At 43.7% G+C, this 27,145-nt stretch overlaps 1 protein-coding gene across 1 annotated transcript in view; it reads right to left on the bottom strand.

The window, feature by feature from the left end:
- The window catches only part of nol4la (nucleolar protein 4-like a), a 44,374-nt gene that overhangs the window by 5,470 nt on the left and 11,759 nt on the right, over positions 1-27,145 (bottom strand). Inside the window, exons 2-10 of the mRNA XM_035522221.2 lie at positions 24,044-24,196; positions 20,980-21,091; positions 19,410-19,519; positions 11,254-11,407; positions 6,509-6,813; positions 2,724-2,909; positions 2,100-2,288; positions 1,152-1,271; positions 91-280 (exon numbers count right to left, since the gene is read on the bottom strand). Of these exons, the coding sequence (XP_035378114.2) occupies positions 91-280; positions 1,152-1,271; positions 2,100-2,288; positions 2,724-2,909; positions 6,509-6,813; positions 11,254-11,407; positions 19,410-19,519; positions 20,980-21,091; positions 24,044-24,196 (1,519 nt within the window). The remainder of the gene's footprint in view (positions 1-90; positions 281-1,151; positions 1,272-2,099; positions 2,289-2,723; positions 2,910-6,508; positions 6,814-11,253; positions 11,408-19,409; positions 19,520-20,979; positions 21,092-24,043; positions 24,197-27,145) is intronic.

Below are 27,145 nucleotides of genomic sequence, written 5' to 3'. Positions count from 1 at the left end.
ATATGGAGTGCATGAGGAAGACAGGGGGACTGGAGGAAGCAGAGGGAGAAAGGTTCAGGTAAAACTAACTTGCCACAAGCGGTCACTTACCGTTGCTTTGAGTCGTCCCGCTGTTCTGCAAACTGTTGCCTAGGGTCCCGTAACCACGGAAACTGTAATTGAGCCCACCATTGGTGTAGAGCTGGTCCTGGGAGTAGGTTGAGGCAGCCAGTGAGAAGCCTGAGTGGGCCAGGGTAGCTGGGTCCCTGGAATTGGGCTTATCTGCAGTAATCGGCTCGTCCTACAGAGGGCGGTAGATAGTGCACGGCAAAAAAGAGAGAATTTACAAAGTGCACTATGTGATACCCATGCGAAAGTCTTGTATTTCTGAAAACCAATCAAATAATTCAACAACTACCATCAATTATCATGTATTACCGCTGATCCAGATTAAATCTCAAAGCATGGGCAAATGTGACTCATTCTTTCTCTATTCTTCAGCAACAGTTCAAAGACATATTACTTTTGAATTCAAGTATTATGTCTTATTTTTGTAAGTGCCTTATTATGTGCCTTATTATTAAAAATTGGTAACTCTCTTAACCCACTTTGTTCTCTTAGAGCTGAATCTGTAGGCTCTGACAGTAGCTGGGAAGTGGATGTGAATTGCAGAGGAGAGCAACTTTTAATGTCAGGTTTAGTTTTGCCCAGGTTTCTGTTTTTGAAGTTGGACTTGACAATGCATTTTCAGATGCATTTTATGAGAAATTTCCCTTGTTCACCTTTTTTGCGCTCTCCATAAATATACACACAGACCCCCCCCCCCCCACACACACACTCACACACTCACACACACACACACACACACACACACACACTCACACACACACTCACACACACACTCACACACACACTCACACACTCACACTCACACACACACACTCACTCACACACACACACACACACACACACACACACTCACACACACACACTCACACACACACACACACACTCACACACACACTCACACACACACACTCACACACACACACACACACTCACACTCACACTCACACACACACACACTCACACTCACACACACACACACACACACACACTCACACACTCACACACACACTCACACACACACACACACACACACACACACTCACATGGGTCTGGTAGATATCGAGGCGCATCCTCTTGGCAGCATTGCGTGTCTCGCTCTCACAGGCAGCTGCCAGGATGTTTTCAGCCATTGCGGAGGTGAGGTGGGGGGGTGTGGGCCGTGTCTGACCACAGGAAGATGGACATATGACCAGAGTGTCAGCACACCAGGGATATTCAAGCCTCTCTATGAGAACTTAAAAACAGTGATTTCTTGAATCATTTAGTCTGAAACAACACAAATACAACACAAATGTGGGCAGTGGTAGCTCAGTGGTTAAGGTACTTGACTTGACTTGTAATTGGAAGGTTGCTGGTTCAAGCTTCGCCACTGCCAAGTTGCCACTGTTGGGCCCCTGAGCAAGACCCTTAACCCTCAATTGCTCAAGTTGTATTCAGTCATAATTGTAAGTTGCTTTGGATAAAAGCATCAGCTAAATGTAAATACATCTTTTCTCAATCCTCGAAAACACAACTTGTAAAAAAGCAAGCAAGAAAAAGCTCCAGAAAGCATATACAACACATATTTCAGCTGGCAAGAACTGTTAAGAATATTAATAATTTATATAGCTTCACTTATAATAGCAGGGTCTACTACAGAAATTTGCTCCACTGAGCAGATATTTTTGAATCGAACTGAGCAGTGTGAAAGTCCACAGTCTTTTACTGCATATCTATATTCTTCTCTGTAGACTACGAAACAAGACTATGACTTAATACAGCTTAGTTGTTACATCAGGGCTGTGTATCCATCCAACCCTATCCAGGACATAAGCACTCTGTGTTCTCATATCAGACTACGGTCACTGAAGAGCTCTCCAGCACTTAGGCAGCTCAGATAAGACAGGGAACCTAAAGCATGGACCTCATATCTCTTCGAAAGGATTGATCAAAGCCCTTTTTAGACATGTAATGTGCATGTATTTGGATCTGAGAGTCTGCAGACTCTGCACCTCAAAGCCTCCCTTCTTCATCCGTCTGCAGGACTTGAGGTAGGTGCGGATGCGTTTGCGAGCGCGCTCCTGAAACTCAGGGAACTGCCGGCCACACGACTCAATGATGGCCTGGATCTTCTCTTTCGGCTGCTTAGAGATGGGCACCATCCGGTCCAGATTCTCATCCACAAACAGCCGCACAAACATCTGAGAGCAGGAGCGGAGTTAATGACAGTAAATTTGAGCAAATGAGAGTAAACGAGGGAACGAGAGAACAGGCAGAGTGGGAGAGGGCGAGACGAGAAAATGGAGGAAGGCGAGGCAATGTGGGGGGGGCAAAAAAAAAAGTGAATAAAGATGGGGCGTGTGGTGCTGCTTCTTAACCCTAACCAGCTAAACACCACCATGAATATCTGAGAGATCAGCCAATGTTGTTAAAGAAAAATGATATGAGGAGGATGATGAGCGGAAACGCTGAGAAGTATAGAGGAAAGAATGTGACAATGTCAGAAATTTTAAGAAGACAATGGAGGAAGAAGGGCTGTGAGGAGCACTCAGAGGTATGATGTCATGAGCAGGATAATCACATAGAAGTAAACAGACTGTTCAATGTGGCAGAAAAACATCTGCGGTGAATCTTACGTTGAAAGCTTTGAGTCTCTCAGGGTCCAGACCCTCTGCATCGTTAATCTTGTCGCTGTCATCGTGATCATCGTGATCATCGTCGTCGTCATCCATGACCTGAGCGCGTGGCGTGTTCAAGTCCTCTGCACACATGCTCACTTCTGTTTTTACCGAGTCATAGCTTCCTGAGCTGTACTGAGGAGACTGGACACACACACACACACACACACACACACAGAAATACCATTTTTAAATCATACATGGAAAATCCAGTCAAATCTCTCTTTGGTCTTGTGATCCTGTGTCACGCCATGTTATTTGGCATCATTAAAGTGTTCACTGATCTGACCACTAAACATCACTAAACAGTCCTGGCCTAAGGTTCAGACACACCTACTCCATGTCTTTATTTCTTTCTAGCGTTACATTTTCAATCATAGTGAAGATCAAAACATTTTATATTTCAGAGTAGCCTCGCTTTGTATTGATTTCACATTTGCACACTCTGGACATTCTCTCAAGCTGCTTCAGGTAGCAGCAACCTGGGGTGTTCTTCATGAAGAAACTACACATATGCTGAGAACCTGTGTACCGAAGGTCTAACGTCTTAATAGATGATACTTGATAAAGGTAATTAAAATACTAATTATTTAGATTTTTATTTTGGAAGTAAATGTATACAGTTTTTAGTATTCATTAGGTATAGCATTGCAAATAATTACCACCACAGACCTCCTGGTCCATGGTGAGGTGAAAAGCACTATGTTAGCATTCTTGTCAATTAATCTTGAAAGATAAAATGTTTTCACTTCTCAACACCATTGCCCTTTGGGTCTTCTACATACCAATTTTTCAAAGAAGTATTTATCTTGCTCTTCAGGCATATTCTGGGTATCGTCAAGTCACCTTAACAAGGAATTTAACCACAGATACTATCATGCCTCTCCTGAAAAAAAGTAATTTTGACCCCTTTATACTCAGCAGGAACAGACCAAATTAAAGTATTCCATTTCAAGACAAATTCATGAAAAGGGTGATTTCCATTCAATAGTTTGATTATCTTAATTCTAAAATCTTAAATGAGTTATTCTGGCTTTTGAGCTCATCATAGCACAGAAATAGCACTTCTTAAAGTTTTAAATGCTCTTAGAGTGAATCAAGATGCAGTGAACCTATCTATACTGGTTCTTTTAGATAGTAGCACACCTTTTGATACATTTGGCCACAAGACTGAATGGGGCTCTTCTGCTCTGTTCTAAATTGTTTCCAATCCTGCCTGAGCACCTGTAAATATAGTGTTAAATACCATGCAAATAATGTTTACAAAAATGTATTTTATCACCTAAGAGGTACAGTGCATATAGAAAATCTTCATACCTGAAGATTTCAGCCTGAAATCAAAATTAAAAGAATCTTTCTCTAGCTTTTACACATTTTGCCTTACAACATTCAAGTAATGAGAAAAAAGAAATGGTTCCAAAAATTAAAAAAAAATTGAAAAACAATAACAGGGTAGGAAAAGTGATCCGTCCCCTTTCATAATACTTTGCAGAGCCACCTTTTGGTTTAATTATAGCCATCAGTGTCACGGTACGGCCCCTCCTCCCAAGTGTCTGCCCGTGTGTTTGTGTGTGTGTGTGTGTTCGTCTGTGTGGCCACGCCCCCCATGAGTCACACATGTTTGTAATTGCTTGTCATTTACGTATGGTTCTGTTGTCTGTTGTCGGTGTTTGATGCTACGCTACCTTCATTGCTGCGTTGTATTTGGTTTCTGTGTGAATAAACGTATGTGTTTGTTTAACGCAACACGTCCCCGTATCCTGCTTAGCCTCCTTACGTTACAGAAACACTGACCGATGAAGGATGCCTGGGAAAGGTAAAAGAGGAAAGGAAAGAAGGGAAGTCAACGCCCTCCTGCAGCTCTTCAGGGAAGCCCTCCGTGTTCTGGGGCTCCTGACTCCCACAATAGGGGAGAGTGGTCCAGCTGAGAGTGGTCCAGGTGAGAGTGGTCCAGCTGAGAGTGGTCCAGGTGAGTGTGGTCCAGGTGAGTGTGGTCCAGGTGAGTGTGGTCCAGCTGAGAGTGGTCCAGGTGAGAGTGGTCCAGATAAGAGTGGTCCAGGTGAGAGTGGTCCAGGTAAGAGTGGTCCAGCTGAGTGTGGTCCAGGTAAGAGTGGTCCAGGTAAGAGTGGTCCAGGTGAGAGTGGTCCAGGTGAGTGTGGTCCAGGTGAGTGTGGTCCAGGTGGTTACTGGGACAAGGTATAATGATTTCCAGTCCTCGGAGTTGGACTCCGTGGACCTTCGCTCATCCTGGCCTCGCTCCATGGGTCCATCCCAGTCGCTTTATCCCCCTTTGTGTCTGTGCCTGTCAGTGTGTCCGTTCCTGTGTCTGTTGTCGTCCTGGTCCCTGTCCTTCCCTACTCTGTCCTGCTCGCGCTGGCCTGTGTCGGGTGGCTTGGTCCTCCGGCTTCGCCATTTTGCGTTTGGTTCGGGGCCGTAGCCTGATAGGCAGGCACGCTGGGAGTCGTGCCATTGAGGAGGGGTTCTGTCACGGTACGGCCCCTCCTCCCAAGTGTCTCCCCGTGTGTTTGTGTGTGTGTGTGTGTGTGTGTGTGTGTGTTCGTCCGTGTGGCCACGCACCCCATGTATCACACCTGTTTGTAATTGCTTGTCATTTATATATGTATATAAACCCCTATGGTTCTGTTGTCTGTTGTCAGTGTTTGATGCTACGCTAGCTTCATTGCTGCGTCGTATTTGGTTTCTGTGTGAATAAAAGTATATGTTTGTTTAACATAACTCGTCCCCGCATCCTGCGTAGCCTCCTTACGTTACAGTCAGTCTGCTTGGATATGTCTCTTTCAGCATTACACATCTAGACTCAGGAATATTTGCCCATTCTTCCTTGCAGAATTATATGAGTTCAGTCAGAATTACTGGTGACCGGCAATCCAGTTTGGAGGGACAGCCTAATCTTGGCAAGGTGTTGGTGGTGCCATACACTTTCCATTTCTTGATAATTCTCTGAATAGTACTCAGAGGGATAGTTAAAGCTGCTGAAATCTTTTTGTATCCTTGTACCTATCCACAACTTTATCACAGAGCCCTATTAAGAGCAGCTTTCCAACCATGGTACATTTTTGTGTTATCCTGTACTACTAGTAGTGGAATCCTCAAAGAATAGCTGGTTTTATTCTGAAGTAATCAAACCACTACAACTGATGTCAGATGTGAGCCAATTAGCCTGTTGTGTGATCTGGAAGGTGATTAGTTGTGTCTGGTCAGGTTTATAATGATTACTCTAAGGGGCTGGTACTTATCCAAACTAGGTATTTTAGTAATTAAATTATAATAATTTAGCAGGTTTTTGAAAAGTGTCATTTTCACTTTGATGATAAGGATTATACTGTGTAAACAAAGCTGGACTTTTTAAGATGGAATTTATTTTCATTTCTATGGTATAATGTGACCAAAGGCAAGGATTTTGATAGGGTGTGATGGTTTTCTATAGACACTGTATATCCAAGGGCTGTATCATTCAATCAACAGCTGACAGTGAAAAACTTGTATCAGCTCATTTGGTCTGTTGCAATGCTCCTCCTCCTGGCCTTCCTTCTAGGTGCACTGGCTACCTGTGTCTTTCAGAATTGATGGTCTTAATGACCTTCAAATGTCTTCATGACCTCTGCCCACCAGTACCTAAGTGAATCCATTACTAGGTATGTTCCTGTGAGAGCTCTGCCAGTGAACAAATTGTTTTCATGGATGATCTAAAGCCTTAAGGAAAAAATTATTTTGTTCCATACCTTGTTGCTGTACTCTGTTTTGATAGTGTATTTCCTGCTAGGGTCTGCAGGGTATGGCCCAATTGGGGGAGTAACCCCTGGCAACAGTCTTTCACTCAGGTTGATGGGCTGCTGTCCTTCCTCTGAGGAAGAGGATGAGGTTGTGCTAAAGTCCAGTGGTGCCGTAGCTCCACTGCCATTCACCTCTCCATATGGAACCACGCCTTCTGGTGCAGGAATGCCCCCTGTTACCACGGCAGCACTGGTGGGTGGTGTCAAGGAGGGGAGACCATTAGCAGTACTACCACTTTCAGAGCAGGAATCATCTAAGAGGAAAGAAAGAAAGAAAGAAAGAAAGAAAGAAAGAAAGAAAGAAAGAAAGAAAGAAAGAAAGACATTTTTTAATGTTTCTTTATCAAATTCAGTAAAATCATAAAAACTAAAATCCCCACCATTGTAAAAATGACGTAAAAACTTATTCCCTCTTGTGGGTTATGTTTGTCCATTCTTTGTGCAAGCTCTTTACTAATCTGAAACGGGACAAGTCTGTCCACCATTCAGTGGTGTGAAAAAGTGTTTGCCCCCTTCCTGATATATTATTTTTTGCATGTTTACAAACCCTCCAATGTGGCCGAATTACAACAATCCTGCAAATATGAGTGGGCCAAAATTCCTCCACAGTGCTGTAAAAAGCTCATTGCCAGTTATCGCAAACGCTTGATTGCGGTTGTTGCTATTCAGGGTGGCCCAACCAGTCGTTAGGTTTAGGGGGCAATCACCTTTTCACACAGGGCCAAGTAGGTTTGGATTTCTTTCCCCCTTTAATAATATAAACCTTCATATAAATTGGATGACCTAAAACATTTAAGTGTGACAAACATGCAATTGATGCAGAGGACTGAGGATAGGGAAGTCAGTGAGGGAGAAAGAGAGCGCAAGAGGGAGAGAAAGCGTGAGAGAGCGACAGATATCCCCTTTATCAGGCATCCTCATCAGAATAAGCTTAGAATTTGCCTTACAGCAAATGGAATATGGACAGGGATGACAAGAAGTGAGAGTCCCCACATCATTAGCAGAGGAAGAACTAACACGCTTGTATTACAGTCATAAGGACAAGTTCATACAAAGACAATGCCGGCTGCCTGCCCTTTAACTATTTATGCAGACACGTGAGATAGAACACTTACTCCAAGCTCTCTGTGGTTTTAGTAGTGCACCAGAGCTCACACTAAAAGCAGCTCATTGCCCCATTCCAAAAAAAAGCCCACAGCTAGCGGTTTTGTCTACTCTCCCTCCCCTTTCTGAGAGGAAGCTTCCGGAAACCAACACTCACTCCCTCAAACCAACACCAACTCCCTCTGGACAGAGACAAATCGCTCCCCAAGCACAACATCAGAGCCCCCGTTTTTCCTACACACTAAAAACGCTGTGGCACTGCAGGGCATAGCTAACGCGCTCGCGCGCACGCACGCACGCACACACACACACACACACACACACACACACACACATTTTAAATACTTTATTTGATGCCACATAGAAGGGAATTTAATCAAAGGAAGCCAAAAACATATGAAACATACCAGTCCAGCACAGAAATATGGTTCATTAGTGTGTAACCACTGTCTCATTTTATGGATAAAGGAAGCTTGGTCTTTTCTAAAAGACACACACCCTCTGATGCATGATACATAGCAGCACTTTTACTGCAAGCTGTTCAGTCCACTGTATCTACTCTGTCCATGTAGATTTTTGCTGCATTTTGTTTAGAACTGTGGAAGAATTCTTTCAAACAGATAGGTCATGAAAACCTTTAAATGGTATATATTAAGAGGGAGAGAAATATTGTTCCATGTAGACAGGTCCTTGGAAGAATTTCTTTTCTTCTGATGAATGAATGCACCCTTCCATAAATTATGAATCTTACCATAGTGCAGACAGATTAAATATCTGTATTAATGAATGGAATATTCCTTAGTCTTAAACAGCTTATACGTTACACCATCTGCACCACTGGCCTTGCTGGTTAAAACAACATAGTGTGCTCACGCACGCACACACACACACACACACACACACACACACACACACACACACACACACACACACACACACACACACGCTGAAAGGATTGTGGGAGGGGTGTGTACACGGGAGATTACGGGGAGATATATGGAGTAGAGTTAGAATGGACACACAGCATTGAGTAACCATCTTTTTTGAGAATCATCGCTAGTGGTGAAGATGGAGCATGAAATCACTCGGCCGGTGGAATTTAGTGGAGTGTATAGCATGAATAGCTGTCAAGTACATGGTCACATGAAAAGGTTGAAAAACAGAAAAAAGCAGAAGATCAGGGGTGAGGCTGCTACACTAGGCCATCCATTCAGTAAAATACCGGCGACTCAGAGGATAAGACAACACCACTGAATGGTAAAGCAACAGACCCGTAATGTCATGCAGGCTGCACCACAGCAGTAGTGTGTGGGCAAGCGTCCCATGTCTTTCAGACGGCTCCCTCTTAGAATGTCAAGAGCAAAGAGACCCTTCCAGAGAAAGACAGAGATAATCTGATGACCTGGCGCTAACCTCTTCACCCTGCTGCTAGCACTGCCCTTTTGTTCAGATAATTCCCCTCAGAGCTTCCACTGCTCTCTGTGAATGGCAAGGCAGCCTGAGTACTATGCACTTGCCCATCCCTCTGAGAGGTGTGTGTTTGTGTGTTTGTGTGTGTGCTCCACACACACAACCCCTTCCGACATTACTCAAGAGTAGCCAACAAAAAGTGATGTGTACTGCTTCAGCCCTGGCTTTCACTGACCCTACACCATTTCTGCTACCACATCAGTCATTTTAGAGAAGCCCAACCACCACGACCCCCAACCCCCACCTCCTCGACACCTCCCCCAGCACACACACACACACACACACGCACACACCAATTAACCCAAGGACAGAAAAAGGCCAAGACAGAGCGAGATAGAGAGAGAGAAAATCAGAGAGCAAGAGATAAATAAAGCTACCTTGAATTGAGAGAGAGAAAGCACTGTATGAGTACTGTAGTGTCAGAGAAGAGGTCAAAGCAAATGATATGCTTGTGAAACTTCCACACCATGCGATAATGAAAAAGAAGGAAGTGCAGTGAATGAATGAATGAATGAATGAATGAATGAATGAATGCTATCCATCTGCATGGCATGTGCACAACTACTACTCAGTTCAACCAGGCATCCGTCTGATACAGAAGTTCCAAAATCTTTAAACAGCAAGACCCTAGAATGCATTACAATAAGGGAGCCTAAGTGGTGCAGTAAGACACTGTCAAAAGCCTTCAACTTCTCTTAATGGTGCCAAACAACTCTGGCACCCATTTAAAAGGCACCCATCCACTGGATAATGGACAACTGAGAGTCAAGCACTGAGACTGTTATTGACTTCAAATCACTCACTCAGAATCATCTTCAAAAGACAATTACCTGACTCTTAACTTCCCTTTCACAAAATCTTTTAAAGCCTCATACACTCAAAAAGACCAAAAAAGTCTATGGAAAGGTTTTTCCACCCTATTGCAAACCAATATTGCAAGCGAGAAATGAAGAGAAGGGGGTTGCTGGGAAAGCAACTCCAAAATAATGACTATAATACTGGCAGTGCCATCTCAAGGGGCGGACAGGGCCTGGGGCAAGTAAAGCCTCGCGGGGCGTAGCTGACGTGATGCCATTCTAGATTTAACAATGAACTAACGCACTGCACCATCTTGCAACCATCCATAAAGAACCAATCAGAGGAACAATCAGTGGCATCCCTCTGTGCCTTAAATATGTTGTGTAATAAACAAGAAAAACCCACTGTTTAAAAACACAAAAAGTGGCAGCGGTGCTGGGTAAAGCTGTAGCTCCTGGTTTGGTTCTGGGATGGGAACTGTGCTTGCACGCTCACAACCATCCTGATTAGCATCTCCTTCCGCTAAACTGGCTTCAGCAATGTTGTCTTTCTCATCTTCCATGCTTTTAAAATGAATTTATCCAAAGAACCTTAGCATTAAATGAATCTTTCCTTTTTTTTCCTCCACCCTGCATTTTCTAAATTTGTCTTGTTCTCTGCTGCTTGAGCTTGTGACTTTTCCACCTAACGCGTCTGCACGCAAAATTCAGCAGCCTGAAGTGAACTTACTCTTAATGGATAATGGACATATGCCCCACACATTAGGTTTACATGCTGTATTAGCTAAACATAGTTCAGTGTGTCTAGATATGCTCCGTAACACGTGTATTTATTATTTTTATAAAGTCAAATTAATTTGTGAAGCATAAGGCCTGGGGCAATTGCACACCTATAATGGGTCATGGTTGTCCTTTGGAATTCAGTAGATTAATTATTAGTAATATCCATTGAATAACAATATATTAATGTATACATAATTATCACTACACCTTATTATTGCTACTATTCTAAAATTCCAGCTTTCTCTCCACTAAAGTGTTTTTGTTTGTTTGTTTTTTTGGCAAACTAGCCAGCCGGGTCTGTGATTAAATCAAGTCAATATTACCAGCACAGACAAAGAAATTTACAAAATGTATTCAATGGTATCAGATGTATCCAAACACACATAAGAGTTACAAAAGTAAAAAAAAAAAATTCTGAAAAAGCTTTTGATGGTTTGCCTGAAGACAATGCTGAACTGCCCCTTACAGCTTGCAGCTGGGATTATGGGTGGGCGGGATGGGAGGGACAATCAAAGAATGGCTGGCGGAACGCTGTCTGACCTTCTTCCTCTTTGACGCTGGGCTGGGGTGGCGTTGCCTTGCTCTCTGGCCGCGGCTCAGGACTGCTGCCAGGCTGGACGGCCGGGGTGCGCTCTGCAGAGACCCATGCTGGCTCGGCCATGTCCAGATCCTCACTGCTCACCGAACTCTCATCCTGCACGGGAGAGGGGAAGGGGGAGGATGAGATATGGAGGGGAGGGATGGAAAAGGGGAGAGAGAGAGATGGAAAGTGAGGATAGGATAGCGATGGAGGGGGACAGGTGAGAGGGATGGAAAGAAAGATGGAGAGAAAGGGAGAGGTAGAGGGTGCAAGGAAAGAAGAGAATAGAAAGACCAGTGCTTCAAATATAGATTTTATCATGCCTCCACTGGACTTCCTGCCAAAGAAAAACACAAATTTTAACCTCCACTTGTCCATAGTAACAACTACCCCTCCACAATTTCATTACTGAAGACCCACTTCACAGTTACTATAGACGCCTACTGGCTCAGGTCAAAGTGAACAAAGAAAACTGTCACCACAAACACTGCTTCCTTCCCACCCATTTTATTCCAGGCCAGCATAACTATCACATTGACATCTTATTCCTTTCAGAAGAAACTATGGGGAAATGGAAAAACAGTGACGGGTTCTTTATATTTTTTCTCTCCAAGGTCTTCCACATGCTGAGTCAGTGATGCCTTCCCGAGGAAGTGCTTCCCAGTCCCACCAAAACTGGGAATATAAGAAAAGAAAAGGAGTGACGAGAGTGGTTCAACATCAAATGATAAGTGACTCGGAGCGGAGCTATTTTTAACTGTGCTGAAGCTGGAACCCCAAACATGCTCACCGTAGCATGACACAGAGAGGAGTGGTTAGGGGAGAAAGAAGGGGAGGAGCTAAAGTAGAACTGAGGACAGGACAGGACAGGACAGGACAGGACGCTTAGTTTCAGGAGAAACATACTTGAGGTGCAGAATGTAGTAACACTCATGTATATATATCATCCCCACAGTTTCATATTTGATGTGGCAATATGGAGGGACCAGTTATAACTTCCCTCCACATATACAAACAGCACCATACAGGATGATATATAATTTTGAATTTTAAATAAATTTGAATTTTGAAAGTATCACATAAATCAAGCCCACGCTTTCTTCCTGTATGTAGAATGCTAATGAGCATAAAGTGATTGTGATTTGGGTCTAGGTCTGCGTGGCAGTGTTTAACAACCTGACATGTCAAGTGTCCCAACCCTTCCTATCACCTACTGTGGATGCTCGCAGCTGTGAAAATGCTTATCCTTCTAGTGGATTACTGTATAATAAGGGATGAATAAGGGAGTGAGAAAATTTAGTGTGGCTCCAAGAAGGTTGCAGAACCTCACTCGAGCCATCTAGCCAAGGTTATTAAGCATCTGTACCTCACTATTATTTCAAAAATCCTTCCATTTTCCTGTCCTTCACATCAAATCATTCAGCATGAATTAAAGTCCCTGGGATTCAAAAATCCATCAGCATCCATGTGCTATGTATGCTTCCTGGTGTGCACCAGTACTAGCCATACTGGACAGTCTTAACACAGCTTGCCAACCCCCACCTAAGCTTCCTGGGTGCCATCCCCTTACCCATTATCATCCTAACAATCTCCCCTCCATATCCATGTCCCAGAATCACTAAACATACACAAACACACACACACACACACACACACACACACACACACACACACACACACACACACACACACACACACACTGTTCTGCAACCTCCCATTCCCATCCTCATTTCTGCTACCCATCCACATGACTATATGACACACACACACACACACGCACCAACACACACAGACAGACACAGAGCAGACTGCTTGTCCCTGTATGCTGAATCTTTAATGCAACATCCCAACCCCCACCAGTACCCCCACCCAAAACACCACTGGTGCTATCTCTCCTAAGCACTCCCTCCCCCAACTCTGCCATCCACCAATCAAGCGTGGTCCAATGCTGACAGAGCACGGGGATCTCAGTTTCATGTTCCACATGAACAAGAAGAGTCTCTTTCTCTTCTACACCATTTACTCCCTACACTGTCTAGTGTATCATTCCCTCTTCCTCGCTGTTTATCGATTTCCATGGCAACAGGCTGACAGGAGAGGGTTAAAAGAACGGTGGGGCTTTAGCAGGAAAGGGACATGTGGGTGGTGTGGGTGGTGTGTACACTGTGTATGGAGGTGCGAGGTCTGGAGGAGCATGGGTGCATATGGTCACTTGTCTGCTGGAGACGTGCTCTTACCGGCTGTCATTTTCACCCCAATCCCCCCCCCCCCCTCAAATTGCCGTACTGAGTCACCCCGACAAATGCGCAGTAGCACTTAAGCTAAAGCTGTCTGCTCCTGAAAAACTGTCAGCTGAACTGAAAGTTACCATGGTGCAATGTCTCAAAAACAAAATTGGACCTCAGACTTGATGAAACGGGCACCCTCATGAGTATCATATTTATATACATGGGATGCTATTTTTTAGTGTCTAGATGTTAGCTGAAAAAAGATAAAGAAGACTTCCCTGAATGATCAAAGAAGATTTTGCTGATTTAAATCTCCTTGGGGAAAAATACAGTTCTGTGGGATCAAAGAAACTACTACTATCTACACCCATCCTATTTCACTAAGTCTGATACTGCTTAGTTTCAGACACATAGTTACTTGAATTCAGGCATAGACGATTATGCTGAAACTCATGGAGAAGAAATATGAGGTGCCATCCTAAAAGAGCAAATTGGCTACAAGCTCTCTTGGCACATATTTGGCATGTTATAAGTTTAATTGTCATGCCACTGGAACTGCATGAGCACAAATTCCACTATGTGTTTAAGACTTGGGTAAATCTGGCCATCTCATGCCATCGGGATATTCCTGTTACAGCCTCTCTAGTCTTGTTGTTGTGCGTTTTGTGCAGGAGATTCTTCAAGCGGGAAAAATTCAGAACATGAAGTTCTTCAAATAGATTTGCGTGCACCAGTGCTCCTGTTCTCTTAAATGTCTGAACAAACATACACGCAGCCACACACCTATGTTTCTGGATGTAAGAGACTCACTGGTTTATCCTCAAGAGGAACACAGTTCTCTGGGACGTTTGCTTAGAGGCCTGATGCACTGATGTTGTTGGCTGTATTAGGTTCTAAGTGGGACATAGCATTATATAAGGTCTGGCAAAAATAAAGAGAGAGAGAGAGTGGGGGAAAAAGAAAAATGAAAAAGAAAAGAGCAAGGGATATATAGAGGGAAAGAGCAGAGATACAGAGATGAGAGATGAACTTTGTGTGTGTGTGTGTGTTGTGTGAGTGAGTGTGTATGTGTGTGTGGACCCTCAGTGAGAGGAAGCGAGAGGAGCAGAAAGCTTATAGCCACAGTGTGCTAAAAGTGCTAACGCGAAGAAGGAGCACAAAGGGCCCTTAGGACCCGGTCACAGCCGAACAGGGAGATAGAGGCACGAAGTGGCAGGCGGCTTTGGACAGAGAGAAGGCAAAAGGGCGGTTCTGGTCAACAGCTTAATGAGTTGGGAAAGGATTTGGCACAGAGGGCTGCTCTACAGCTGCTTCTGGTCCCACAGGGTGGGGGTTATAAAGAGGAGAGGAGAGAGAGAGAGACAGAGGGAGGGAAGAGAGAAAAAAGGGAGAAGGAGTCAAGGCTAGTCCCCTGCAGCTTGGTGCTCGTGAGTAATTAAAACAGAAGGGGCTTTTACGGTACTGGACACTGCTCCTCAGAATGGGTTGCCAGCCTAAGGAGAGCACAGTGACTCGACCCTAACGCACAAACACACACTTGCCCCAGCACAGTGACTCGACCCTAACGCACAAACACACACTTGCCCCAGCACAGTGACTCGACCCTAACGCACAAACACACAATCGCTCCAGCACAGTGACTCGACCCTAATGCACAAACACACACTTGCCCCAGCACAGTGACTCGACCCTAACGCACAAACACACACTTGCCCCAGCACAGTGACTCGACCCTAACGCACAAACACACAATCGCTCCAGCACAGTGACTCGACCCTAACGCACAAACAGACAATCGCTCCAGCATAGTGACTCGACCCTAACGCACAAACACACACTTGCCCCAGCACAGTGACTCGACCCTAACGCACAAACAGACAATCGCTCCAGCATAGTGACTCGACCCTTATACACAAACACATACTCGCTCCAGCACAGTGACTCAACCCTAATGCACAAGCATGCACACCCTCCAGCACTGTGACTCAAACCTTTATATACAAACACACACTCCCTTGAGCACTGTGACCTGACCCTTATACACAAAGACACACTCCCTTGAGCACTGTGACCTGACCCTTATACACAAAGACACACTCCCTTGAGCACTGTGACCTGACCCTTATACACAAAGACACACTCCCTTGAGCACTGTGACTCGACCCTTATACACAAAGACACACTCCCTTGAGCACTGTGACCTGACCCTTATACACAAAGACACACTCCCTTGAGCACTGTGACCTGACCCTTATACACAAAGACACACTCCCTTGAGCACTGTGACTCGACCCTTATACACAAAGACACACTCCCTTGAGCACTGTGACTCGACCCTTATACACAAAGACACACTCCCTTGAGCACTGTGACTCGACCCTTATACACAAACACACACTCCCTCTATCACAGGCCACCACCCTGTGCTGACTTCCCCCTCGACAGCTTCTGTGCATGCACAGCTCCCATAACACTAACAAGAAAGGAAAGAGTGGGCGCAATTCGAGGCTGCAAGTATAATAATTTTAACATTTAAACAATCTTATTTTTGAGGATTATATGAGCAAAGCCTTTGCACTTAGTTTAAATGATATCATAAGAATGGCCATAGAACATGCATTAACCTGATAAAGCACATAAAATACCTTTATAACATGCACATGTCATATGGAATAAGCGCGTAGCAATATTTACTGTGGCTTTAAAACCTTTTTCCTTGCCTTTGTGAAAGTGTTTTCTTCATCTCACTTTCTAACACACATGCACACATTGGCACTTATTGATTTAATGCAAATTGCATGTGCTTTGGTTCCAAAGACAGTAGTAGTGTACAATGTGCTCTTTAAGGGGATCCACTATACAGCACAGTAGGGTTTTAACAGTAGTGCTACTGTAAGCCTGCCTACACTGATGGAAACGCAGGATAGGGGAATGGGCTTTAAACACAGTAATTCATCCTTGAAGTGGGTCATGCCCTAGTACACTTAACAGTTACAGAAAGAGGTTAGAAAAGCTCCCCAAATAGTAATAAAAATGACTTTTTGTTTAATGCCTTTCTCAAACATGCTGCTTCATAAAGTATTAGCAAGAAAGACCACACTAGTAAAGGACTCAAAATGACACATACATGCAAGCTGAAACATAATGTTGAGCAAACATGTTCTGATATGTTCTGAAATTAGAAACCGTAGCACAGTCACTATTGCTGTGAGTTTCAGAGTTTGAGGCCCATGCTTGCTCTCCACAACAGTCTGATCTGGTCTGAGGTACCACCAGCAGTTCAACACTAGAAGACCTGAGAGCCCATTGAGGGTTGTAAGGGGGAAAGAGCTCAACTAGCGATAAGTGGAGACTTGAAAAGACCGCAAGAGGTAAGATAAGTTTGTGTCGAACACAAGAAGCGACTGGCAGCCAGTGCAGTGGATTAAAGAGTGGTGGTTGTGTGCTGCTTACGATCAGAGCGGCTGGGTTTAAATAAATTGACACCTATTGAGGGTTGTAGCTGGGATTCCAATAAAAGAGAAATGCAGTAATTGAGTCTGAAAGTAATGGAAGGAAACAAATCAAAACAAAGCAATGTTCCAACATCGTTCGTAGCTAACTAATGTAAAGCTATAAGAAAACACGCAAAAAAATAAAAAACAAAACAATAAAAGACTGTCTAAATTTGTAAATTTTAGAGTCTAATTTGACAAAAAAAAAAGTGACATTTCAAATAGGGACTGCTTTAGAAGAAGCATAACTTTTAACCCTTGTCCTAAGCAGATAGCGCACAAACGTAGCCTAATGCATGTCAGTATAAACCTAGGCCTACAAAGCGAAAATATGACATAAATATGAGAAAAATTACAAAAAGGCTAATATTAAGTTTTCCTTCAAATGTCAGGCTGACTCATTAGTGCCACAGAAATAGACAGACCAAGTATCTCAGTTTTAAAAAGTAAACAGTAGGCTACGCCGATGCGGAGCTTATGCGGTTTAGGCATGTGACAGTAGGCTACGTTAACCATGTATCTATAGATCACCCTCTCAGAAGAATAAAACAGAGGCTATTAGTCGACAGGTAAATTTGCCAGTTCGGTAAAGATCTTTTAGGTATAAGATTAAATACAAGCGAGGTAAATTCAGTCGGTCAAAAGGGATAGGATTAGGTATGTTACAAGCAATGGGTTACCCAAAATATGTAAATAATTTCTTTATAATTAATGACTAAAAAATAACGCATACCTTTTTTTAGCAGTTCTAATCTCTTCGCTTGAATTTTACTAGGAAATCGGTTAACGGGCTTTTAACCCGTAAATTTCCCTCAACGTCCAACGATTCTAGTTTTATTCTAGCGGCTTGAGACATAGGAGTCTCCCATTCGTACGGACTTCCAGAGCCGGAGGAGGAGAAGGCGGGGTCTATACTGCGAAGCCACGCCTAGCTACAGTGTTAAAGAGTAGCTTGGCGAATCCCCACACATTTTGACTGACATCCCGTTCTTGAATGAAGCAAAACCGAAAACAAACGGAAGGTTGTGCATTGATCTCAGAGAGGTAGACAGAGAGGTAGAATGAGGTTGAGGTCCCAGAATGACTTAATGTGATCACAGTACGACAGACTCTCCTGACATACCACAGTTGGCAGTGAACGGTATTCTTATCTATATATTGTTTCTTTATAGACATGCTAGAACTCACTAGGAACTGTTAACTGTACTCATACTGTATGTATTAAAGCATAATGAATTCAGTTCTGTTTTGACCAGACTCCGGACAGCATATAGAGCAGGTGAATACTGCTCTCTAGTGTTAAAATAGTGTAATATCCTCTTGACAAGTAGCTATTTACAACGTACCTAAACAACATTTGCATATTAGCTTGGTCCAGCTACATGGCTAACATATTTTATAAATGTCATCTTCATTAAGTTTAAAATGTCTAGGTCAAAACTATATAGTTATTGGTAACAAAAAGCTCTGGAATGGGCAGTTCAGTTTTATAGGCTTTTGGGCACAACTTAAATGTGTGACATGAATGGCTACCATTTGAAATCTTGATTATAAGTTATACATAGAGACATTTATAAGATGCACGGGGGGGGGGGGGGGGGGGGGGGTAACTGCAACCCATGCTATTCCAGGCACCCAGGTATATACTGTTGCTGAGGCAACAGAAGCTATAGGACTTTACCTTGACGACCACATACTGCTTATTATGGCCCCTCAGCAATATGCCTGTTGTGTGAGGAATTGAACCTTTCGGCTTGTACAATAATGTTGTTTCAGATACTGGAGTTCACTTCTGTGGTTTTCTACAATAGTGTTTCAGACACTCTGGAGTTTATTTATGTGGGGCACATTTTGGGCCCTCATAAACATCTGTGTGATAAATGGCAAACATTCATGCATGTGTAATTATAACAACACAGTATTACAGTTACAGAGGCGCACATCATGTAAAGATGGGAACTTGGGTCAAAGGAAAATAATAAATTGAAAGCTTTTATGCCATGCCATAATGCCACATTATATGCAGTCTAAACAATTAAATAAGCTGCATGCACTCAGAGAACAGTCTATTAAAAGAAAAAAGAAGGTTAAGCTCCCTATGTCCTGTGCCTTGTGTCCTGAAGCCACATCAACTTTGTGTTGTTGACTTTGAATATATGAGAGTCATTTGTAAACAATGCACTACAAACCATAAACTGCATTAAAGTCATTTTACTTGACAAAGCATGTTTATCCAATATGCATGCTTTTTGTTAATTTTAATGTATTGCATATTTCTTCTGCATCTTCTTGCAGGATAAATTTGTTAAACAATTAATTTACCCTATTAAATCTAGTTTGACATTTTACAGCTCAGTGCACATATATAAGCGCTTGCTTCCCTGCTCATCTTACCTGCTCATTGGCATTCATGCACTGCAGTTTCATCTGTTTCAGGTAGGTGGCAGTAAGAGGCATGTTGTAGTCTATCAGGTCTGGGACCAGGGATGTGGGACGGTCATTTTCTGTGGGAGTGAAATCCGTTTTAGTCTCAGCATTAGTGCTTTATTTAAAGAGAAGCAATCACACACTTACACACACAACCACACATAAACATGCATGCACTTGTGCACAAACACACACATTCAGCCATGTATACATTCTCTCTCACATAATGTGGACTTCCACAACATTCAGTGATTAGCAAAGTCCATGTTTTGACTTGTTAAGTATTAACAAGTCAAAAACAAAACAACAAATAAAAAATACCACAGGTTAAAAACAAAATGAAAAAACAAAATTTTATAAAATGCATTCAAATACTATCTCAGAGTATTTGAATGCATTTTATAAAATATATCATTAGCAGGTGGACCATTCAGGCATCAGTAACCGCAGCATCAGTAAAGGCAGCAGTCCCATATATGTCCACTGGAGGGCGTTGTTGAGGATCAATTGAGTACCAAAATTCCCATTGACAATCCCTTGGGTCTTTGTTAAATCAAAGACAATAAATACCGACTTGCCTTTGTTTCATACAGGTCTGCTGAGCCTCCTCTGTTCAATAACTATATCACAAAGCTCTGTAACGCCAGTCAAAATATAAAATTTTGGGGGCCAGTTCTGAGTGTTGATGAGGTTATACGAGGCCAAGCAGAGGGGAGGATATATCCCTAAAATATATAACATGCCCCACTGAGTGTTTGTTTCATTTGGATCATAGTCAAAAAATGACATCTATGAAGATCCATGGCTTCAGCACTGTCAGAGCATCTATGAAGAAACCCGACTCAGAGAAAATGAGTCACCTATGTGACTAACCGCAGACAGACATCACGCCATTGTGCTGAATTGACTTATTGGCTACTGACCACAATGCACTAAATGTATGAGACTGATGTGACGAATTACAGTATTATATGCAATATAAACAAAAATTATTTGTGAATTCAGGCCATGGATTTACAGCAATGCCGTGGAGGATGTAATGAAATAAGGTCTATTCAGAACTCAACTGTAAGAGAGGGCGCGTTAGAGAGCATGGGTGCTGTCAGCAGAATGCACTTCTGGTGTATGCAGTCTACTTAAGCACTGATGTGTTTATATGGCTAGACACTTGAAACATGTCATGTTTCAGGTGTTTTTTTTCCCCTCAGTGTGCATACCTTACTGCATCAAATGTTTCATTCATTTCTACATAACGTTGTTTAGATTAAAGAAACTAAAACTTAAATATTCTACAGATCGCAAAGCCATGGGTTCTGTTTGCTTAAAAAAGGCTGGAAATATTCTTCCAACTTGAATAAAAACAAAACAATATTTAATAAACACAAAAACAATATTACACAAATGCTCAGTAATGATACCATAGGATAAGGCTGAAAGGTTTAAATGTGGAAGGTGTCCATTTTTAATTTCTTTTTTCATGTTTAGGTTTTCAGCATCAGGCTTTTGTCTGCTCAGAGGTGAACAAGAAGCAACTGACCTTTGAACTCGGCTGTGCTGGAGTTGATGTGCATCCTCTTCTGGCACTCCCCGCAGCTCATCAGGAAGCGGGTCACCGCCTCGCGGGGCAGGAAAGCGTATGTCTCTGCAATCTGGCAACCCAAGAGGGGGAGAGAGGCGAGGGGGAGGAGTAGGAGAAGGGATCAGAGGATGGCAGAGAAAGGAAAAACCATACTTTTTGGAGAGGGTAGGTGGGTGGGGGAAATGAAGGAATCTAAGGGTGGGTGAAGGATGAAAAACCAACTGAGCTCTGCAATATTTAATTTTATGTACTGCAGAAGAAAAGATTTCATTTCTTGACTATTTGTGGTTTTATTGTCCTGTGTCACAGGGGAACTGCATACGCTGGGCTAAAGCTTGACCTTTTTTGCCCTCTCTCTCTCTCCACCTTTCCTTCTGCCACTATTTTGTGTGCGACCTTCACACAGCGAGAAAGAGAGAGTGAGAGAGAGGGAGAGAGAGAGAGAATGAGAGTGAGCAGCAGCAGGCATATCAGGGACGCCTGACTCCCCTCCTCCCGCCTCCGGGTGCGCTGAGGGAAAAGGCCATTCAGGGAAAAAAAACAACACTAACAACAACCCCCCCCCCCCCACACACACACCTCCCAGAATGCCATAGACAACCCTCCCCTGGCCATGGTGGACTCACAGGAGTGGGTGTATGAGACGTGACAGCAGCTTGCTCCAGGCCAGAGGCTGAGGAGAGGAGGTGAACGCAACCCCAAGGGCATAGTGCAAGACCCCCTTACTGCTTTACAAGTCTCCAAAACACATGCCAGCTCACACCCACATGCATATACCAATCTCTGCTTCTCAACAGTTTTTGAACCACAATAAAAGGATGACTTTTCATCTCTGTGTTTAGGTGATACATTTCTCTAGCAGAAGGGCTTTCTTAACAGTTCTGTTTAATTCCAGGAAAAGGAAGTAAATATTTGCTGCTCCGTGTCTATTCCTAAATCTAAACCAGTATACTAACTAATCCTTTTGAATACAGGGTCGTCTGCAGATCAAATAGCACAACCCTTCTGAAACGTGGTTAATCAACACAGTTACACCATATCACCACAAGAGGGCAGAGTTCATAAGCAGCAATAGGACAAGGAAATGGGCCAAGAGAACAAGTCTTGAATTTGTGAAGTGTTTCGGAGTAGAGAGGTTAATTCCCATAGGTCTTTACTGAACCCATTCATGAAAGAAACAGTCTCTGTGTGTTAAGTTTGCCACTGGGCCATTTATATTAGCCTTTTACAACACCAACTGTCATTTTCAAATTTGGCAGAAATCACACACACTCATTTCAGCCAAGGATGTTAATGTTAATATTTTGAAATATGCAGCAGATTTTCCAGTATCCCGGAAGACTTAAACCCGAAGCCACATAAGCATTACACTAAAATTAAATATTAGAAAATGGCAATCCTTTTCTGCTCAGGGCAGAGGTGGAATTTGGGTAAACAACCTATCACCATCAGTCACGGTTGATTACAACCAATCAAAGCCTGTCCGACCAGAGCGAATCGCACCAATCACAGAGCATCTCTGCTAGTCACAGCTCATTTTAAAAGTCACAGCCAATCAGGAAGCAGTAAGGGCAAATAGATCGCTGCGAGTAGTAGAGATGGACAGTCAAGCAGGTCTGTGTGGTGACTCTGCATGCCAAATGTCAAAAACAGACCTATCAGCCGGCTAATTGCTTTAATTAGGTGATTAGCAGAGATCTCGACGGGGGCTGGAACCTGACACCTGCTTTCACACACAATGGGATCATAGCTCAAGGCGCAGACCAAGGATGCCGATCTGAGATGGCCCCATGTGACTATAGTTATGCGGCTATTGAGCGCAAAAACTGTTCATAGGTCCGAGCACTGGCACGGTGGACGAATGTAGTTCAGATTTACATACCCTGGGACCTGATCGTCGATTCGGCAGACAACAGTGAAACGGTCCCCCCCGCCCCATATACTATAAAGACTTCTAACGAACCGTTTAAATGCTCTCGATATATACGGAGTGGTTTTTTAAGAGCGCTTCTCAGATTATGTCAATCGAGAGCACGGCTCAGAGAACCTTGGGCACTTTGAACGTGATCCCGACGCGGAGGAGAGCGCTGTTCACACGCAGGGCGCTCGTTTTAAATCGTCAGAAGCCCATGATAAGCCATTCCGCAGCGCAAGACGAGGGAAATGAAACTGGGCTGAGACGCTGTGAAGTAAATGAGAAATTGTGCTGGAGACTCCGCAATAATATGCAATAATACGTCCAGAGTGTTCATTTGTATTCGCTTTATTCCTGTTAAGGCGTTGTCTGAGCTGTTAGTGTAGTAGTACACCGATGGAGAGATGGGAAAGGTGTCGGAGAGCAGCAGTGGGAAATGGAGCACCGAAAACTAAGCGCCTAATCTCTCCATGGTTACATATACGATATTGTAAACCAACAGACTGAATTATACTTTCCTTCTTTCATATAAAATTTGGAATCGTGCTCGTTTCCCAGTCTACGGCCTTCCTCGCACACAACAACAGCGCTACAGGTGCAGCAAGATGGCTGCGGTTGCCCCAGCAACAGCCCGACGCGCTTACTATTCCTCCTGCAAATATATTAACTATTGGACATTTATGAAATAGCATTAATCCAGTCATATACAGTCACACATCAGTCAAGATTATATACAGTTAAGTTCCATACTTAACACATGCAGCTATGGATGATGGAATCTGGAGCAATATCTAGTCAATTATCTTAAAATAATTTAAAATAAGCACATTTTTCTTTACATTACCTGTAACTGGATGACTGCTGCTCAAGTGGTGAATCATTAGGTATTTGACACTTTAACACCACTTACTAACCCATATATATATATATATATATATATATATATATATATAAGCATATATATTTACAACAATCCATGTGCCAAAAATGTCAACCAACTCACATGTTTATAAGTCATCTCACCCCATTCTGATAAGCACATTATCAACCCCCCCCACTCTCCCGGAGTTTCTCTTGTGTTTGGAAGTGTGTGAGCTCAAGCCTTACCGCTTTGTAGGTCTTCTTCTGGCCGGCATGTTTGGGTGCTCTGCCCGGATCGGCTCCCATCTCCACGTGCATGGCGTAGATGATGTCGAAGAAATCCTCCACCACTGCCACACGCTTCAGAGAGCTGTCCTGCGACTGTCCGCCATCAGTGCACTGTAGACCAACAAGGGGACGAGGACAGATCAGTCGTTTAAGGATGAGCCCACAGTCTGAACTACACATACTGCACCTGCTACCACGTCCTGAAAGAAAAGCAGCTGCAGACAGTATGACTGACCTACAAATCAACAAACAATGTGTCTTACTACAAGAGATTTTCTTTTACATTTTACTCTAGCTTATACTGCAGTAGATAGTGCTGTATGTATATCACATGATGAAAATGGCAGAGTTCTACAAAGTCACAAATCCTGCACCTACAGGTACAGTCATTCACATAACTATGCTAACACACTGCTGCATTCTTCCAGGAAACTGTTTGCTTTTTGCTGGTGGCACCTTTTAGGCACTTTAAATGCCTCCATACTTAAATGAAAGTATCTCAGAGCAGAGATTCTGGTCTCTGAAAAGATTCCTCTCTGGCTTCATTCATAAAAAATGGATCCAACATCTGCAATCAAGTCCTGAGATGCTTAAAGGGTATCACTGTAAGTGCCATGTTATGTGTCTTGGTCTAAACCCCTAAAATCTAGGTAGACGTTGCATAATGTGGCTTCCCAGAGCACACCATTGAGCCAAACCTAATATAACACAGGAGGACTTTGCAAGAGGATTTTTTATGTTGAAACATGCGACTCAGTAAGACACAGAGATCGAGAGATATCAAGAGAGAGAAGGGGAGAGAGAGAGAAAGAGAGGGAGAGAGAGAAGTGTGCTTTTCCTGCAGCATTTTTAAAAATAACACCATTCCGTGCCACACTCAAACACACGCACATGCCGCCCCACCTCCTGCCCTAGGCCCCCCTCACAGCCCTGCTTTCCATACTGCTGACCCTGTAGCTATGGCAACTGCCAGCGCTCTCTCGGGCAGGTGCGCAGGGCAGCGGGGTCATGTGACACCCGCTGCAACTCCGAGCACCACAGCAAGCGCCTGACTCCTTGGGCCTGCGCGGGGCCATGCCGTCACCTGGTTCGGCTTTCCCCGACGCTTGTGATGCTCTTTGTTCTCGCTCTTTGTTCTCTATCGTTCGCGGCACGCCACCGTGTGAGAGCCATCTTGCGTCATCAGTTTTTGTCCCTGCTGCATGTCCCGGCCTACAGTTATTTTGCAGTTTTTGCCCACAGCCCTTTTTTGGGGTACTGTCCTCTGATACTGAAAGTGTATCTAGGAAATAAAAACTATTGTTTAATTTCACTTAATCCTGCTAGAGGAGAGAAAGGTAGACACTGTCAAAGAGGAAGAAAGCTGCAGCAGGTGTGTGTGTGCGTGCGTGCGTGCGTGCGTGCGTGCGTGTGTGTGTGTGAGGAGCTGTGGTCTGGCTTTTCCTCTTGTGTCAGTAGATGCACAGCAGCACCCTCTGCCTCTCTCTCTCTCTCTTTTTTACTGTCTCTCTCGCTCTTTCTTTCTCTTTCTTTTCTTTCTTCCTGTTCTCCTATTGCACGGGACACCTCCCCCTCTCCTCCGCTCGGCCTCTCGCTTTCTCCATCCCCTCTCCCGGATATTTCCTTCCCCTGGCTGCTCCTCTCCATCCATCGCTTTATCTGTCCCACTCCCTCTTCCCTCTCTCCCTCTTTCTCTCACTCCTCTCTCCCGAGTGCCAGGTAATGAACGTTGCTATGGCAACTAAAACCAGCACACGGAGCAGGCTTGCTTTAATCCGACCCTCTCTAGCCATCCTCCTGTGCATGTACTTTTGCTTCTACTAATAATTATCACCCTTATTACGTTCATATCAGTGAGAATGCATGTGATTACACTTGGGCCTGCTGCACTGTTCATTACACAGGAAACAATGGGATGTCCGCACGCATAGGTTTTATGTGGTCCTGTCCTGTTTTGGCACGTTCACTCTCTCTGTCTCCCCTCTCTCTCTTTCTCTCTCTCTCTTTCTGTCTCTCTCTCTCTCACCCTTCCTGCTCTCTCTCAGCTATGAGAAACTGTTACAGAAATCACCCCTCTAGGACACGATGTGATGCAGACTTTTCTGGTCCCTTTGAGAAGAAAACCGTAGTGTTAGCTGTGGGGAGGTGTGTGCGTGCGTGCGTGCGTGCGTGTGTGTGTGTGTGTGTGTGTGTGTGTGTGTGCGTGTGTGTGCGTGTGTGTGTGCGTGTGTGTGTGTGTGTGTGTGTTAGAGCCCTAAGCTCTAACTCTCCGGTCCTAAAAACTCAACTTTACCACTCAATTATGGCTGCTTAAATCCACACACACACAGTCACACAGATTGACAGAAAGACAGACAGACAGACACACACACACACACACACACACACACACACACACACTGCTCACCACCTCAAGCCCCCATCATTTGTTGAGTGCACATCATGAGAGTGTGTGTGAGTAAACTAGGCCTGGGAGGTGGATGCACTGTGATCACATAGACGACTGAACCAGCACTAACCCCTTCTCCACCCAGAGCAGAACCTAAGATGAACTGCATTAACCCCTGCACGAAGCTAGAGAGAAACTATAGCAAACATGTTGCTCATTCACATGGAAGCCAAGACCAAGGACCAAGGTATCCTAACCACCTAACAGCGCTGAGGGTTTGGTTGCATCTTGGTCTAGGCTTCCATGTTTACCTGTAAAAACAGTATTGGAATATTTATTTGTTGCACACTTTGATTAAAATGATCAATATTGTGGTGTCAGGATGAATATTGGGAAATGTTTTAGCGCAGCACAAATAAAACCTATGGATCACCTAACAGCCAAGAGTTATTTGTCCATCCCTTGAATACATACTGGTGAAACCAGATTCTACAGCATGGTAAATAACCCAGGGCTGTGCTTGTTTGTCCTAAGGCATATCCTAGAGTTTATAGTAATTCTGCTCTGAGCAAAGGTAGTATATCAAGAAGTTATCTATTCACTATGGTTAGATTCATAGAGTTATTATTCTTTGTGTGGTATAACTGGATGGGTTTGAAGCTTGTGTGTGT

This window comes from Electrophorus electricus, chromosome 25, assembly GCF_041902795.1.
Source record: "Electrophorus electricus isolate QZ-2024a chromosome 25, ASM4190279v1, whole genome shotgun sequence".
Classification (NCBI taxonomy): Eukaryota; Metazoa; Chordata; class Actinopteri; order Gymnotiformes; family Gymnotidae; genus Electrophorus; species Electrophorus electricus.
This window is presented reverse-complemented; position numbering and strand designations above follow the sequence as displayed.